A 17,801-nucleotide genomic window follows, 5' to 3' on the forward strand; every position below is an offset into this window, starting at 1 on the left:
TAGACAGTCATTCCTTTTGGCGGCAGGGAATTTTACGCTGGGCCACCCTTTATTTAAGAAAAATGTCAGTCAGGTCCCAGGATCGGCCCAAAAACAAAACAAATGTGTTCAGGGAGTCTGAGCAGGTAAACTAAACAAAATAATATTTCTCGTCCCCCTAGCTACCCACAGGAACGGGCACAGGACGTATCTGAATGACTCTTCGCGGACAGTCCGCGAGTGTTATCCTCAGGACTTTCTGGGGATACACCTCGAAGGACGAGGACACGATGACACTGTGGGGACATCCTGAGGACAATGTGTGTTCTTGGGGAAGTCCAGTGATGCCCCGACGGTACCATATACGCACGCATAACATATGGAGGAGCTCATCGGGAAAACCGTGCTCTTGTCACCCCCACCCCCCTTCCCCAGCAAAATGAGAACTCGGCGCCTATGCTCGACCCAAGAAATGAGTAGGCAGGTATGCCCTGAGTGCGTAGGCAGGTATGCGAGAAACACCGCTTCCATTGATAACTGATATGTCATAACCAAGCTTTTTAATGCGCGTATTTTCAAGAAACCGATTTTCTTTATTTCTGTTACATATTTCAAAGTTGCTGACGCCATTTCTTACATACTGCGGTGCATTCCTCAATGAATGCCTATTTCGCACCTTTTCATGATTTATGTCACGTGTGACATCGAAACCAAAATCGCACACAGCCGACGAAGTTAAGACATGGTTAAGATGTGCCAAGAACAATCCAATCCAATCCAAGCGCAGAAGGGGAAAAAGCTGGCAACGAAACAAACCGAACGTCAACAACTCTTTGTTCGGTTTGAAGCGAAGCGCAGTCAGCGCAGTTGCAAAATAGTTACGGTAGGGTTTTGCGTTGTCCTGGTGAACAGCTGAACACGGAAAATGTTGCCCCTGCTGTTTGGGATCATTTTCGTGAGCAATATTTGCTCTGTGCTGTCCCACAAACCCGGAGGATACTACAGTGTAGATCCCAAGTCTGATCCGAAATTCATGGAGTTGGCTCATTTCGCAACTTCATCCCAAACTGGCGGACGTAAATATTACGACACGGTCGTGGAGCTTCTTGAAGTTAAAACGCAGGTAAGACTTCTAGCAATCCAGACCTATACGCGGGTTGCATACGTGATGCATGGTATATGTCTATATAGTGCTGATAACATTTGGTTTCAGGTGGTCGCAGGGATGAACTACAAGTTGAAAATGAGGATCGGGCCTTCCATTTGTAAAATAGAAGACACGCAGTACAGTCGAGAGCAGTGCTTGCTACAAGAAGGAGTGGTATGTGTCCTGCACCTCGCTTTCGCTTCGTCATTTTGACATGTCTCTGTTTTAGTTCTCTATGCCGTTGTTACAGTAACAAAGGTATTATATGTTAGTTTTCTTGCATTAACAAGGTGGAAACATTCATTCAAGTACGACCAACACGTGTAATAAAAATAAAAACACCGAAACTTCTGTTTATTAGCGTACAAGCTTTCATATACAGTGCGCGCACTAGCTGCATTTCATCAGTTGCAAAAATAATGAGGACATAACATCTATATATACTATACATTGCGTAACAAGTTGAGACGAAGGAAAAAGAGGAAACACACGTGAACTCTGGAAACCGAAGATTATTATAAATCTGTTTACAGCAACAGCTGATGCAACTTCAGTTGTCTTTCTGGTATGGTACGTGAGACAGTCCTTCTGCTTGTGAGACACTGATAACATGTTCAGTGTTATCTATTGAAGGCAGAGGTATGATGTCCTGATGAAACCCTTCAAGCACATGATAAGAGGAACAAACAGCTAGGGCTTTTACACTTGCTGCACACCTGTGGGCTTGTTTCCATGCAGTACTTCCCCGGGCGGAAATTTTCTGCAAGTCGGACCACTTGCAAGTGGTTGCAAGTGGAAACACTTTGGAGAACCACTTTGGGGAAAACCACTTGAAAGTGGTTCCACTTGGAGAAACCACTTGCAAGTGGTTTATGAAACCTTTCCCACTTTGGGGAACCACTTGCAAGTGGTTCCACTTCTGTAGCCCACTTATAGTCAGCCACAGACACCTATTTAACAGCATAGCACTTTTATTTCTCATTTTTACACTCTCAGCTTGTTTTGAAGCAATGTAAAAGGGCACTAAAGTACAAAGACAACAACAGATACTAAATGAGTTGCAACAATTCATTTCAAGCTGCCACGGAAAAATGTGAAATGCACTTATTTGCACTGATGTCATCCAGGATTCCAAGTTTTACAGCAAAGGGAGTAACAGACACAGAAAAATAGCATCAAGAATATCGAAGCTTGTGAAGGTTTGATATTCACTGCTACAATCTAACTTAAAAGGCGATAGTTCACACAAAAGCCAACGTGCAGAGCTACCATGTACCTGACAGATGTTTGCTCTCGGACAGGTCCCAGTCGCAAATTAGTCACGGTAAGCGTTTCTGCCAATGAGGAAGCGTGAGAGAAGTCACATGTTTACAGACTACCAATAGCAGTGACTGGAGCTCTGATGTCAGAGCCCGACGGGCACATGTGTTCAAGGGCTTAATCTCGCCAAGAATGACACGTAGAAAAGTAGAAAAACATTTTTTCCCTCAACACTCTACAGTACTGTTCAACATAAAGAAGGAAAAGGAATCTAGTCTGTCAACTACATACGCTGTTGGAGATAATGAAAAGCAGTAGTGTGCCAGGAGAAATACTGCAGCGCCACCATGAGCCACCATGAGCCATCTGCCGCAGCGTAGTGCCATGTTGCCAGTCTTAACAGTCAATACGGAAACGGAATGAGTATGATGGATTATATTATCTGGCGCAAGCAGGGAGCATGGCCTCACTGTGTCCAGCCGTTCTGTCCGGGGCGCACTCATATTTGGAGAGCTGACTGACTAGATTTCTTTTCCCTTCGTAAGTTGAATATGAGTATAGTGCGCAATATGAGCATGAAGCCATGAAAAATGGCTATCAAAATGCCACGACCCTCTAACACGACATGTCACCACAAATCTTTCAAGCAAAGAGTACATGGTGGCAACCTATAAAAGTGTACCAATTGCTGTGTGCACATGCATATTTGTTGCATAGACATGTATTCTTAATATCCTCCAGATGAACCGCCGTAGTATGGAGCTCTGTTTTCTGCTCTTCGCATTCCTGTTTTGGTTTGCAATTGTCATCATGTACAAATCATCATAGTACCCGTCTAACCCACTTTAATTTTCGCTTTATCACCAAAATGTAACCATATTGGACTAAAGTGGACATTGTCAAGTCTACTTGCTGGCAAAATGGAACCACTTCATTCCTTCGTGGTATCCACTTGGAGCTGGAAAGGAACCAGTTGGGAACCACTAAGCATGCTTAGTGGTTCCCTACTGGAACCACTTGACTCTGAAGTGAAGTTCAGTCCACTTCGAACCACTCGTAGTCAAGTGGATCCACTTGGGATTCCAGTTCAAATTTCCGCCTCGTTGTCTAGAATACTCGTTTGATCGATTGTTCAGCCGAGGCAGCTTGATGAGCAAAGTGTACACCAGTAAGCACTAGTTTCAACAAAGTTTTGATTATGGGGATGGTTCGTTACGCAGAGGGCCATGTAGAAGTCGAAAGTGGTTCTGCTGTTTAGTCACGTTTTCAAAATTTCTCATTCTCTGTTCTGAACTTGCTGTATCTTTGCTGCAGATAATCGCATAGATGTTTCGCAGATATGGTGACAATATAACTATAATATATATAGTGAAGATTGAGAGAAATGGGAGACAGAAGACAAAAGTAGGGGAAGTAACAAGGAGTCTCACCATAACAAGCAGCCAAAAGACGAGGACGAAGGGAAGTATACACCACAATTACTATGATGTATACTTCCTAACAAGAAGTGTTTATTAAAATTTAAAAGTTATAAAAGCTAGGGGCGATGTCTACGTTATGGCAGAAGCTCCGCCTTTGTCAAGACAGAATGGTCTCTTAAACACCTAGCTATTGCTACTTGCCCTGATTTTGTCGTCTGTCTCCCATTTCTCTCGATCTTCACTATAATTGCGTAGCCGTCCGGCCTCAACTCCAACCTTCAAGATAATATAATACGTATGTATATAATATCACAATATGACATTTTGTCAGCATATATAACAGGTGTTTCAGTTAAATCCCCGGGCTAAGCAATTCGCGAACGGGTGCACCAATCGAAGAACTTTCTTTTTTTTACAAGTATCTGTTCGATACCACCTACAAGCTGCGCACCGTGTGAATGAATGGGAGGCGCTCTTTATTTAAACAAAACTTCAAATGATTTTCGTGAAAAACTTAACTTCTAAAGCAGGCTAAATACAGCTAGTCACAGTGAAGTGCAAAAGGACATAATTCATTGGTGTAAGGACAGAATTCATTGGGAGATAACGGAGTGGAAGAGCGTCCCTTTGTGCTTCACCGCGACCAGCTGCAACAAAAATATGTAAACTGAAACCAATTAATTACTGCAACAAATGATCCGCTTCGATGGCAGATTTTTCTCTAAAAGGTGTCCACTGAAGGTCCCAAAAGGGGCAGTACCCATTTTAATGCCGACGGCAAACTGCTCTAGAAGTTATGTTTGTCATGAAGCTCATTTTAATTTTTATTCAAATAATGAGCGCCACCCACTCATTCACACGGTGCGCAGCTTGTAGGGGTTATCGGACAGATACTTGTAAAAAAGAAAGTTCTTCAATTAGTTCACCCATTCGCGAATTATTTAGCCTGGAGACTTAACTGAAACACTCTGTTCATATGCTGACAGAATAACATGGGGCCCATAGCGAAATTCTCTTTCGTACAGGTCAAACTGACCTGCTTTTGCATAGTAGCAACAGTTTCAAAATAAATTATACTGCCCCATTTAACTGGAAGGGGGATGGGCAGCACATTCTGGTAATGCAAATATGAGCTGAGTCACACTATTTTAACTGTACGGTCCCTCACAGTGACACATCTCCTGCTAGCTTGCAACCATGTTCTGGTTAGGTCATTAGCGTGTATTGCTATTCTTTGTTTTTTATTTGGAACACCTTATGGTGCGAAAGTGTATTTTGCACAAGTCTGCAAGTCTTCTGCAGTACAGTATTGTGACCTTGCATTGCAGCCTGCTACCGTCTGCACTGCAGTAATCTATGAAATTCCATGGCTGAATAACAGAACTGTTACAGACTACAAGTGCGAGGTATGAAAAGTGTGTTTTGTTAAGCCTTTCTGTCATGCTGCTTTGTTCCCGGCATTTTCTTGTTAGCAAAAACAAAATGTGGGAAATTAAATAGCAGGTAGATGGCTTGTAGGTCAACAGTTTTCTATGCATGTGTTTGAAAATGTTCTGTTATGTTGTCGTCATGCAAAGTGTAATGCCTTATTAATGTCTTTTTGAAGTACAGTAGAACCTCTTATGTAGTGAACCTGGATATAGTGAAGATATTGATTATGGTGAAGTAAACCTGCGGTCCCAATCTGTTGAAATCCCAGCCATGAACTACTGATGTACTGATGTGGTGAAGATACTGATGTAGCAAAGTTTTCAAGTGGTCCAACCAACTTCACTATAAAGAGGTTCAACTGTATCTTTCTTTCTGTTGCCTTTTTTGCAACACAAAGTGCTCGAGTCTTACAGCATATTGAATTTCTTTACAGCTGTGTCGCTAAGTTTATTGCGAGTAAGTTTAATGTCTATTAGTCCTGCACTTGTAAATTTACTTACTCTTATACAGAGTGTATGAGTAACGTGTTCAGAATGTGCTTTTTTGCCGTGCATGGGTACTTCCCAAGATATGAACAGTACTGCTGTAAACTGTATCTTGTAATCGATTTTGTGCTAAAGTGTGGAACTTGACTTTCCAGGTTGTCTCTGATAATACTCCTAGCATTGTACCTCCCAAGGTAATATATCTTATACATAGTTCTCAGAATTTGTTCCAGTCTGCGTCGTACGGGACCATTCGGGCATTCTGTTACAATGTTTCAGCACCTGACATTTGGGTACATATCGAAGCATCTAAGACTGTCTCAGACACGGACGCTCTTTGACACTTTTCTGAAGTCCTACAACAAAAGTTACGTTGACAAAAGAGGTACGACTGTTTGGTGTGTGTATCCCACCAGCCTCTTGTTTGTTGTGATACTGCATGTCCTCTTATTTTCTATAATAGAGCATGAAGTTCGATTCAAAGTCTTCAAGCGCAACTTGAAACGAATTGCCCTGTTCAACAAGATGGAGAAAGGAACCGCTCATTATGGCCTTACTGAATTTTCTGACCTTTCGCGTAAGTATGGGTTGAGGTCATGACGTGTTTCTGCTACATGTTGTGCTACCGTATTATTCAAAGTGGATTGCTAGGCAGAGTGTTTGCTTTGGAGGAGGACTTCTGTGATTGTTACTGGTGATCTTCCCTGCAAAAATTGCTTTTCAGAAGCGATTGAACTACAATTACAACTACAGTAGAATCTCGATGATACGAATTTCGGGGTGGTACGAATTCTTTTCCGGTCCCGGCCAGAATACCTATTCTTCCCATGTATTAGAGTTCTGATGATATGAACGAGCTGAATCTTGCCGTTACGGATGATACGAACGAGCCGAGGATGCGACAGAGGTCATTCCCCTGTTATGTGAGAGCATGCGAGTCATGCTGATCCTTCTTTCGAATAGGGAGGGAGATCCTCACCATCCTCACCATGAACTCCTGTAAATCATGTTGTGCAATGCAAGCAATGACTTGTGGACGACACTGGTGGTGGTGGAAGAGATAAGATCAAATGGATTACACAACCTGGAACCTTATGTCTGTTTTGACCTTTTTACCCCCCTCGTAACAATATATCACAGAAATTTGTTGGAGACCTTAAAAATGCAAGTGTAAAATGGGAAGAGGGGCCTTTTCACATGCAAAGCATTATCAAATGCAACGTTTGCAGGATCACATAGAAAGTAACTCCAAGGGCACTACAATTGCATGCAATAGTAATTTATAATTACAGCTGTATATAATATCAAAAGTAATCTTGGAAGTAACAAATTAGTGGGAGTGTGATTTAATTTCAATACTTTGCTTATTTGTAATTAATGAGTACATCGCAAGTCTGCTAGTGAAGGAAACTTGGTACATGTGGTGTGACTCTCGGTGACAGAATGTTTCTGTGCTGAATAGTATCGTCACGTAGGTAACATGCAAAAAAGCACTAGTGCTAGCACGGTAGTTTTTCTTTTGTAAGTTATCTATTTGATTCTGTTCATACTCACAACACTTAAAGCTTTGTGTTTTACGGTGTGGGAGCCGAAGTTCCCGCTCTCGGGGCGTCGGCCCGCCCGTTCAGCAGCAGAGGAAAACTCCACACAGCACAAACAAAATAATGGAATTAGAATAATAACATGTTTTTATTGCCCACTGGCAAGGTGAAAGAATTCAGTGGCAGCGCCCAGGAGTTGCCGAGCCAAGTCACTCCGGCATCACCATTCCCCCTTTTTTCCCCACGCCTCGTTTATAAAGGCAGTCCCTTCCTGCTGCAGTGCCCCCACTGATTGACACGTGTCCCATGTGTACACGGATGGTGGTGATGCCCTATCACCCACAGCGGTTAAACCCAATAGAACCCATTTGCATCCTTCACTTGGGGTAAAACCTGAAAACCCCTATAAAGGAAGTTGCCATACTGTAAGTTCAATCACTGATACACGCACTGGAGAATGCTAAGTACTGCATGTGTAGCACAGCTGCTCGGCATCGCACGTTTATCTGAGGTGTTAGAAATTTAGACTAACTAGTTAATAAATAATAACTTTGGAAGAATTTTTTTAAATTTTACACCAGAAAATTTGCTTTTCCGCATGGTTTTACCCCACTTTGCAGCTGCTGAGATGAAGCTTGAAGCTCAAATTTTCAGACAACATAAAACCCGAAAAAGAAAGGATCCAACGTTTAGCAATGCTCCACATCTTACGAATATTCCTTTCACCATGGAACACAGAAAGCAGAGCTGTGCGAATATTCGAAATTTCGAATATGAAACGAATATTCAAATGCTATTCGCAACCTATTATTTTCAGTATTCAAAATTTACTAATGTTTTTTGAACATGTATTGAAGCGAGGTATCGCTATCACCATTCTGCAAGTGGGCTTTGCCTCATTACATTCAAGAGTGAAAGGTGTAGCCCACTTTACACTGTTCACAATAGGTGAAGCCCACACAATAGGTGGTTTAGGTGAAGCCCACTTCACGTTACCACCATTCTTTTGGTGTGTTTCTCCATTCTGCAAGACGGCTTCACCTCATTACACTCGAGTGTTAGGTGTAGCCCACTTTACACTGTTCACAATAATCTGTCACTCATGTACACAACTTCTGTGAGCTCATGGTCAACACTGTACTCTGGGCACTGCATGTTCCAGTAAATGTAGTCCCAACTTTCAGAGTTATGTTCAGTAACAGATGGAAATACGTGCAGTTTTTAAAAAAAGTACAAGAAATTGACAATGTAAACATAGAACTGAGGAGATGCACCTAAGGCAGGCTGCATGGAACATGTTGACTAACTCCCAATGCAGTTCATCCCACTAATACCGTCTACCGTACACAACACAGAGGGACCCTTCTCTCACGATATATTATGATGGATGAAAAGGCTCACAAGTTTGGAGCAGAGCATCATCGAATGAGCACAACACCGCAAAATATTTCACCATGAGGTATTGGAAATTATTTGCATTGAGCCTTTTCTGATTATTCAAATTTGATTCACCATCTGAAGAAATTATATGGATTCGATTTGCAGTGCAAGTGAAATATTCGAAAACTATTCGCAATGGAAATTTTGCTATTTGCACAGCTCCTAACAGAAAGCAATGAAGAACAAATTAAAAGTGTGCAAGGAAGGTGGTGTACAAAGGGACGTACACCTTCTTGAGTCTGAGGGACACAGCACAGAAAAGCATGAAACAAGGAGCCCAATATCAGCAAAGGCATTCGTCTTGGGGCTCCCACAGGAAAGAAAGAAAGAACTGGTATCACATTGAAAAGCACCGAGTGCGCCTGCAAAACGTCCTCCTCATTTCGTGTTCATTGTTTCATGTTGCGTTCCTCAGGCTCAAGGAAATGTTTCCCCTCTCTACTGAAAGCCAGCGGATCCTACACTTCGTATCTTTTTCTCTTTCCTGTATAATGCAGCGAGCGAATTCCAGCAGTATCACACAGGCCTCAAGAAAAGTGTCCAGGAGCACATGTCTGAAGTCATGTCAGTGAAAGTTCCAGTTACGGAACCTCTGCCGACAAATTTTGACTGGAGAACAAAGGGAGCTGTGACACCTGTCAAGAACCAGGTAATAAGATAACCAGATAGTTCATTATTATTATTGCTTGAATGAAGCGCATATTAGGCCTTGTTTTAAATTTTAAATAAAATGATGCGCAAATGGCAAGAGGGTCCTTCTGAATCACATTTGAATAATTTCCCGATAGCAATCAATGCAGTAGATTTTTTGTTAATTTAATTTTTTCTTTAGTTCAACCCAACAAGATAGAGAGGGAATAGAGTGCGCAGCTGCCTCGGCGAGGCTGCAAGGTTTGATGTCGGCAGGCGACCCTCTCCTTTCTCTCTCGCGTTCCTTCTGTCAAGGCAAAAACGAGCAAAGAGTGAACAGAAGGACCAATGAAACACGAGTGCGCAATGCAAGTTGGGTTGAAGCGGCCATGGGACATGCACACTCGAGCCAGCGTAGCTTTTGCTGATCAAACAATCGGCTGAATTTGCTATAAAGCCTGTTCAGTATCGGACAGCACCAAAGGATGCAACGGAATGAGTTCCTGTGGATCAAAATGTTAATTTGAACATGGAAGCAGTCTGCATCATATAATATGACCTTGTTCCACATACAGTCGTCGACCGATTTTGCAGACTTGACGATGACCGGAAAGAAATCTCGATAATACATATGCGATCTGAAAAATACACGACGATCACTGCATTACATTTTATTTCACCTCAGTTTCACTAAAGAAGTCTGTAATTGTGCCATGCTACATGTGGCACATGCGTATGAGGATATCTGCTTGCATCTGCACGAGCGTTACATGTTAGTCATACACATTTCACAATAGCAACAACGCGTTCACAATGTCTGAGGTCGATGGTTGTGGGCGGTCAGCACGGTCGTCTTCGGAGGAATGGCTGCACGAGCACTTGCCACACAATTTACTGAACGGACGTGGCCATAGCATCGAAAGCGGATGAACAGTGAAGGCGCGCTCAAACAGAAAACTCGACTAGCATCCAGACTCCCAAAAGTGCCGGCACACGCTCGATCCCACTCCGACTCGCCGTCGCCCTGGCGTCACCTGGTACGGCTCACCTAAGCACCTATGTTTTACAGCATTTTTGTCTAGGTTTGCAACTGCCAATCCAATCCAAGCACACAGTCCAAAATGGCAGTTTTGAAGTTTTCGGCGTAGTGTTGTAAATAGTCTTATTAGTGCTTCTCCGCAAGCGTCTTAGCCCGTAAAATTCTGGCCTTCCGACTTTGATCTGACTGGAAAAAATTGTGCTAAAAATGTATTAATCCTATGGCAGTGGTTTTCCGAAGTATTGGACCAGTCTAAATAATTGGCGTCCGAAAAGTCAGTCTGTACCTGGTGTGATTCAGCATATTGTTTCACGCAATGCAGCAAAGGCATTTGTCCTGAGGCTCTCACAGAACAGGAAGATGGAGGAGCTGCCATTGATGTGATTTGATTTCCCAATAATTCTGCTTAATTTTAAGGTCCCGTCAGGGTCAACTTCCCGGGAATGTACTGCAGATTATTTGAATAGGAATGTAACCATTCCATTTGCACAGCGATTCTGCTGCCCAGCATGATGAGCACTACTCAGCCAAGTTAAACCTGTATGGCAGAGCCCTTTATGATGTATGGCATGATTCTTTTGGCCAGCATAATGAGCACTACTCAGCAAGGTTAAACCTATATGGCAGAGCTTTTTATGATGTATGGCATATGATGTATCATGTATGGCATGATTCTGCTGCCCAGCATAATGAGCACTATTCAGCTAAGTTAAACCTGTATAACAGAGATTTTTATGATCTCCAGGGGAAAAAAAAGAAAGGTGTGCATTAAACAAAACGATATATAGATGAATGTTTTATTGTACATGCACATCTCATGAAGAGCCTCACCCTGGGCTTACCATGGGCTCACCATAAAATGCACCCTCCGTGATAATTTTTTTTTTCTGTGCTATACTTTTCCATGCTGTACAACACTCGTGTGCTATGCTATTCTACATCTGTTTTGATTGACATTCCCTCCTTTTCACATTCAGGGTGCTTGTGGATCGTGTTGGGCCTTCTCCACGACAGGCAACATCGAAGGACAGTGGTTCTTAGCGCGCAAGAAGCTTGTCTCTCTTTCAGAACAAGGTAGCCATCACTTTTGTAACTTCCACCAGTGTGGTATGGACTGTAAACAATACAGGGGTTGGAACAACTGACGAAGAGGAATTTGTGCTAACGGTGAAAGATTCATTATGGGGAAGGAGCACATGAGATCTGGGAATCTGAGAACCTCTTGGGAGAAGCACAATGTGGAACATGATTGCCTGTGCAGTACTGTGCATGAACTGTGCAGTAGTATCATTGAAAAACTACAGCTTGAGAATATAACTGAGTAGACACTTTGTAATTTTAGTAGTTTCATCATTTGTTCACCGACACGGGATTGTATAATTAACTTATTTTTCCACCGACCCTGTCTGCTATGCCACGAGTTACACTTACGTATGGACATACAGGGAAAGCAGTTACACAAACACAACATTTCGAACGAGGTCTGTTCTTTGTCAAGTGAAGCGAGATTGTTAACTTGTCACCACAAAGCACAGTCAATAGGAGGCGCAAAGACTGTGGCGGGGGGTGAAGACGATGTGTGGCATTTCCCGTGTTCTTGGGGACACAGAGGGTGGGAAATAAATTCTGGGTTTGGGGTCCTGTCAAGTGTGCCATCGCACGTGGGGGGTTGTAGATAATTATCATAAAGAGGCGGGTAATGTGTGAGGCTATAATAGCCCGGTTCTGCTGTACGTTTATTTGTGCCTTCTCCCGATGAAGTGCAGGTTCTGCACGAAAGCTTGCGTATATTAAAGTTTTATTTCAAAGAGTGCTTCATTCCCTGGGATTATTGTGTATCAGTCTATTCGCCGAATACGAATGACAACTGCCGAAAGTGGGCTTCACTTGAAGCCTCCCTTGCATGAGGTGAAACTTGCTTTACGAAACTGCCTATGCTTAAGGACCATCACGGACAGATTGTAGTTTAGCTTAAGACAGCGTTAGCCCAAGTTTATTGTGCATACTTTGCCTGAGGAAGGGGCGGCGTCAGTCCCCCGTGCGGTTTAGTAGCGGAAGTGGGGGACTTTGATTTGATGTCTGGGAGTTCTTAAATAATGCCTACAGCCAAGAAACAAAAGGGGTGTCCTGTAACTTCCACAGGGCATGTATTGTGAGCTCCTTCCTATAATCTTCCTATAAACTCTATAGATGCTGAAAAAACTTTCAGCAGGTATAAAATGATTGCAAGTAACAGACCTCTGTCTTTGTCACAAGATTTCATGTATATAATGCTGAGCCACAACAGTGCTTTCAATCTGTAATTTTATCAAATATTTTTGTTCCCACATTATTCAAGAAAATAAAGTGTTTCCCATTTCAAGCAGCCGTTGACTGCTTGCCACGGAAAATCGCAGAATTTACGAGTCTGTGCCACAGAATTTTGAATTTACCGCAGCAGAAAACTAGGGGCCTTAGTAATAACACAGTAGTGTGTTATACACAGGGTTTTCCTTCTGTCATGTCTGTATGTCATATTAAACAGGGTTCTACTGCATATGGGGAAAGGACACTGTCGACGAATGACCTAGTGTGCTGAGAGGTCAGTCCACTATGAAAGTTTACTTTTGTGTTTTGCAGAGCTGGTTGACTGCGACAGCATGGACCACGGTTGTGCAGGTGGCTACATGGGCAGTGCATACAAGGCGGTAATTCAGCTAGGTACATCGTTTTTTTTTTTTTTTTGCCTTACATATTGCTTCCCCTGTGCACAGAGGCAATGTGCTCACACAATCTGAATTTCCTGAATTTCCTTTTTTGAAGGTGGCCTGGAAACGGAAACAGAATATCCCTACAGAGGAAGGGACGAGAGCTGCGAGTTCAACAAAACTGAGGCTAAAGTTCGTATCAAGAGCTACGTTGGACTTCCACAGAACGAAACTGGTGAGGATTTCATACAGCTAGGACTGTTTATAATTATCCTCGTGGGAATCGTACAAAAAATTAGCAGAAACCCAGGAACTGGACAAAAACCAAAGAAGGTGTCATGTGACACCAAAACAACTATGTAGTTTGAAAAAAGTAGTGAGGGTTGGCAACACCATCATCATTGCACAAAGCTGCCAAAAACGGGGTAGCATTTCATTGTCGCATGTTATAGAGAGCGCAGACTGCGCAGAAGTGGTTGGGCACAGGCAGAAGCAAAAAACGTGACAAGTATATTTGAAGAAGTTTCTGAAGGTCATACATACTATTTGAAATGCCCTGCTCTGCCCTCAAAGCCCTATTCACCTTTCTTGATGCCATAGGACTTCGATCCTTATTGTGAAGGGGCTCATTATTTCATTCCCCACATCACCACCAGCGATGGGGTAGAGTATCGGCCCTGGTGATAAAACTCCCCATTCATCGTCTTGTAATAAAGTTGTTGTTGTTTTTGAAATATTTAAGGGAGAACTGAAGCAGTCGGCACTCTCGCGAGATCTCGCGAGATGGGAGAGAGAGAAAGGGAACACATGGGTCAGGGGATCGGCAGAGAACACTGGAAACACAAGTGTAGTGTGGTTGTCATCGTTGTCATGTTAAATGTCATGCTACACTTGACAATGCCATGACAGCACCATCTCATATGCCGATATTGCATTGCTCTGTGGCTTCGTCTTGTTTCGCACCTACAACCACAACACGTGGTATTGGTCACATCGCGCTATTGGCCCGACCTCATCACCTGTCGTGCCTCTCCCCTGCCCTCATTGTGGCTTGGATATTCGAATCTAAGACGACCCATGACTTCAGAACACTGGATTTTGGAGGAAAAAAAATGTTGCCTTAGATTTAAGAAAATACTTCACCCTAAAATGGTCATTGACAAATTTTGCTGCGCAAATGATCGAGCCAAAACCGTGCGCCTCAGAAGTGCATGGTCTTCGCCGTCCGAGGCCTCTCAGGGCTGCAAATCGGTTGACCTGGCCAGCAGATCGGCACCTTCTCCGGTCATATTCATCACTCCAAAGTATGTGGCCCTCTGACATAAAATGAGTGCTGTCCACCCCTACGTTCCTGAGGTGCAAGATTTCGGTTTTGGCTCATTTACAGTCACCGTCCGATTTTTCGGACTCGGCGGGGATCGTGCAAGAGTCCGAATATTGAGAAGTCCGAAAAAACGAATTTTGCTTCAAAATAAACTTTACTAAGGCCTAGTAGGTTGGAAAAATTTGTCGATGCTTTCCTAACGCGCTTCCAGCTCTGCCTGATAACATCAACTTCTATTTCCCGAAGCGACATTTCGTCACTGTAAGTACACTGACAGAGGCACCGCCGTCATCAAGTCCGCAAGTCGGCTTCACCTAACGCATGCGTGCTTTAGGAGAAGCTCGCTTTACAGCGCTGTCGCGCGACAGCATGTGCTGGGCCGTTGGCCAAAGACGAAGACGCAAAAGCGCTATGACAGACCTCTTCTACTCAGAGGAATGGAAAATCAACAATCATCACTGCCTATTTTTTTTCTTCAATATTGTAGTTGGTTGATTTCTTTTGATACGAATTTCAGATGATACCAATGTTTCCCGTCACCCCATGAGAGAAATTCGCGGTTGGGCAAACAGAGTCCGAAATATCGAGCGACGGAGCTGCACAGCATCCGAAATTTTGGACGTTCTTATACATCACCTCTATGGGACCCGCGGCCGTTCCACGAACGAGTCCGAATAATCGAGCATGTCCGAAAAATCGAGGACCGAAAAATCGGTCGGGGACTCTACATAGCAAAATTCGACAATGGGTATTTCAACATACCTGCTATCTCACTTTTGCCTCAAAGCCGCTACTTATTGAATTAGCTAATTAATTTTAGGTCAAGTACACAGTCTACTCGAGAGAATGTTCACCTGGCTGCGTAACTCAACTGCAAAAATGGCATCCATGCTGCTCTAATACCTTTTTTTTTTTCTTTGTTGTTAATCTGTTGTGGGCAGCTTTAAGCTTTAAAAAAGACAAACACCCTGTATTATGTGTAACTTATCTCCTTTGACACAGACGTACACAAAGTATTGCTGTTGTGCAGATTTCCATGTAATGAACAGAAAAGTTCATGTCCAATGCATGTTGAAACTATATGAAATTTTCGTGTTATTCAGTTAGATGAATTTAACTTCAAGTGTGTCATAGAAAGGTCAAGCATCATTTTTGCATAATTCATATCTCAGTGATTGTTCCCAACAACTTACAGAGCTGGCTTACTGGCTGATGAAGCATGGACCCGTCTCTGTAGGAATCAATGCTAATGCTATGCAGGTATGTTTCTGTCATCACACAGGTTTATTACAATACAATGCAATGCAAGAGATAAAAAGCAATGCCAAAGTCCTATAGAATATGTGGTTACACTGAGGGAAGGTAAAACGGGTAGGAACACTATTACAATTAAAACGAACAAGACTTCTGATCTGGTGAAGTGTAGGCGCTGCATGAAAGTCTTGTTCATTTTAATTGTAATGAAGTGTTCCTACCTGTTTTACCTTCCCTCATGTTTATTACATGTTGTAAGTGAAAAAGTGTTGCAAGGAGTGATATGGTATTGATTTTACACTTTGTACAAATTGTATTTTTGCAGTTCTATTTTGGCGGCATCTCACACCCATGGAAATTTTTATGCAGCCCGGATGATTTAGACCATGGTGTATTGCTGGTTGGCTTTGGAGTTGATAGTAAGTTGGCTGGAAAACAGCTTTATTAAAACATTTACAGTCGCCGTCCGATTTTTCGGACTTGGCGGGGATCGTGCAAAAGTCTGAATAATCGAGCAGTCTGAAAAAACGAATTTTCCTTCAAAATAAACTTTACTAAGCCCTAGTAGGCTGGAAAAATTTGTCGATGCTTTTGTAACGCGCTTCCAGCTCTGCCTGATGACATCAGCTTCTATTTCCCGAAGCGACATTTCGTCAATGTACACTGTCAGAGGCACCGCAGTCATCAAGTCCGCAAGTTGGCTTCACCTAACGCATGCGTACTTTAGGTGAAGCCCGCTTTACAGCGCTATCGCGCGACTCGCGGGCGGAGAGCACGTGCTGGGCCGACAGGACAGACCTCTTCTACTCAGAGGAATGGAAAATGAACAGTGATCACTGCCTATTATTTTGCCTCAATATTTTAGTTGGTTGATTTCTTTCGATATGAATTTCGGACGATACCAATATTTATCCGTCACCCCAAGAGAGAAATTCGCTGGTTGGTCAAACAGAGTCCGAAATATCGAGCGACGTAGCTGCACGGCGTCCGAAATTTTGGACACTTTTATACGTCAACTCTATGGGACCCGCGGCCGCTCCGCGAACGAGACCGAATAATCGAGCATGTCCGAAAAATCGGTCGGCGACTGTATTTTATAACAGATTTTATCTTTGTGTGGATGTACTTGATCATATAATTTATTTGGTTCACATCTATCAAGCTTCATTTCTTTGTTCCTTTTTGTGCAACAGAGACGATTTTCAGAAAGAAGCCTAAGCCTTACTGGATTATCAAAAACAGCTGGGGCAAATTCTGGGGTGAAAAGGTACAAATTGTCTTTCATTTTTTATGCCTACTATGCAGCACCCCATTATTTACAAGCTGGTTGCTTTTAGTTATTATTTATTATTATTTATTAACCCTAATTGTTTTTCCAGGGATATTACAGAGTCTACAGAGGTGATGGTACCTGTGGAGTCAACAAGATGGCAACTTCAGCTGTGGTTCCACAAAAACACCAGTAGTGCTGTAGAATGAAAATGTGCACAAATGCAAAAATGATGGTGAACTGTACAGGAAACTTGAAAGGAGCTGCTAAGTGTTACCGAAGCTGGAGGATCCATTTGATGCCAATACACTCTCTGGAGGATCAACAATATTTTGATTTTTATGGACAACAATTTTTTTATTAATATAGTGGTCACAAGTTTGGTAGTTGCTTAGGCATAAGATTATTTTGTGAATGTAGTCTCGCATACTACCATATACTACATCATGTCGAATATTTTAATGTCTAATTAGGTGTATGTGCCACATGGGCTGTTACGAACGGAAGTGTTCTTTTTGTATTCCACTCCTTTTCCCCCAACACGCACACATATTATATAAAGCTATACCATTGCAGAATTGATGTGTTTAGATTTTCATTTTTTCTGCGCACTATTACAGAGCGGAGCAGCTTACCAGATTATATGGTCTCTGAATCAATGGATCAATTCTTGTATAAACTACGAGGGGGTTCAAGTCAAACCGAGGCTTTTCATTTTTCGCAAAAGTAAAATGAATTTATAGGCGAGAAATTAGTTTTATTTTTCGACGTAATCTCCAGCTGCACTAGTGCACTTGTCCCAGCGTTTCACGAGGGCTTGGATGCCAGCAGTGTAGAAATCCTTACTGGCGCATAGCAGCCATTATCGGACCACATTCTTGACCTCGTCGTCG

The 17,801-nt window shown here is 42.7% G+C and overlaps 1 protein-coding gene across 1 annotated transcript; it reads left to right on the top strand.

Annotated features, from left to right (window-relative positions):
- Positions 1-760: 760 nt before the first annotated feature.
- On the top strand, positions 761-17,486 carry LOC135396801 (cathepsin L-like). Its single transcript, XM_064627989.1, has 14 exons — positions 761-1,102; positions 1,193-1,300; positions 5,136-5,213; positions 5,879-5,917; positions 6,003-6,108; positions 6,187-6,300; positions 9,202-9,353; positions 11,351-11,447; positions 12,993-13,073; positions 13,176-13,295; positions 15,580-15,644; positions 15,964-16,057; positions 16,832-16,905; positions 17,018-17,486. The coding sequence occupies exons 1-14, from the start codon at positions 905-907 to the stop codon at positions 17,102-17,104; spliced, it is 1,413 nt and encodes a 470-aa protein (XP_064484059.1). The 5' UTR covers positions 761-904; the 3' UTR covers positions 17,105-17,486.
- The last annotated feature ends 315 nt before the right edge of the window (positions 17,487-17,801 follow it).

Source organism: Ornithodoros turicata, chromosome 6 (assembly GCF_037126465.1).
Source record: "Ornithodoros turicata isolate Travis chromosome 6, ASM3712646v1, whole genome shotgun sequence".
Taxonomy (NCBI): Eukaryota; Metazoa; Arthropoda; class Arachnida; order Ixodida; family Argasidae; genus Ornithodoros; species Ornithodoros turicata.

Excerpts from the sequence above, each read along its gene's own strand:
- LOC135396801 (XM_064627989.1), top strand. The coding sequence starts at position 905 with ATGTTGCCCCTGCTGTTTGGGATCATTTTCGTGAGCAATATTTGCTCT. Across the intron at positions 6,109-6,186 it reads AAGTTACGTTGACAAAAGAG|AGCATGAAGTTCGATTCAAA; the intron begins GTACGACTGTTT and ends TTTCTATAATAG. Across the intron at positions 13,074-13,175 it reads CAAGGCGGTAATTCAGCTAG|GTGGCCTGGAAACGGAAACA; the intron begins GTACATCGTTTT and ends CCTTTTTTGAAG.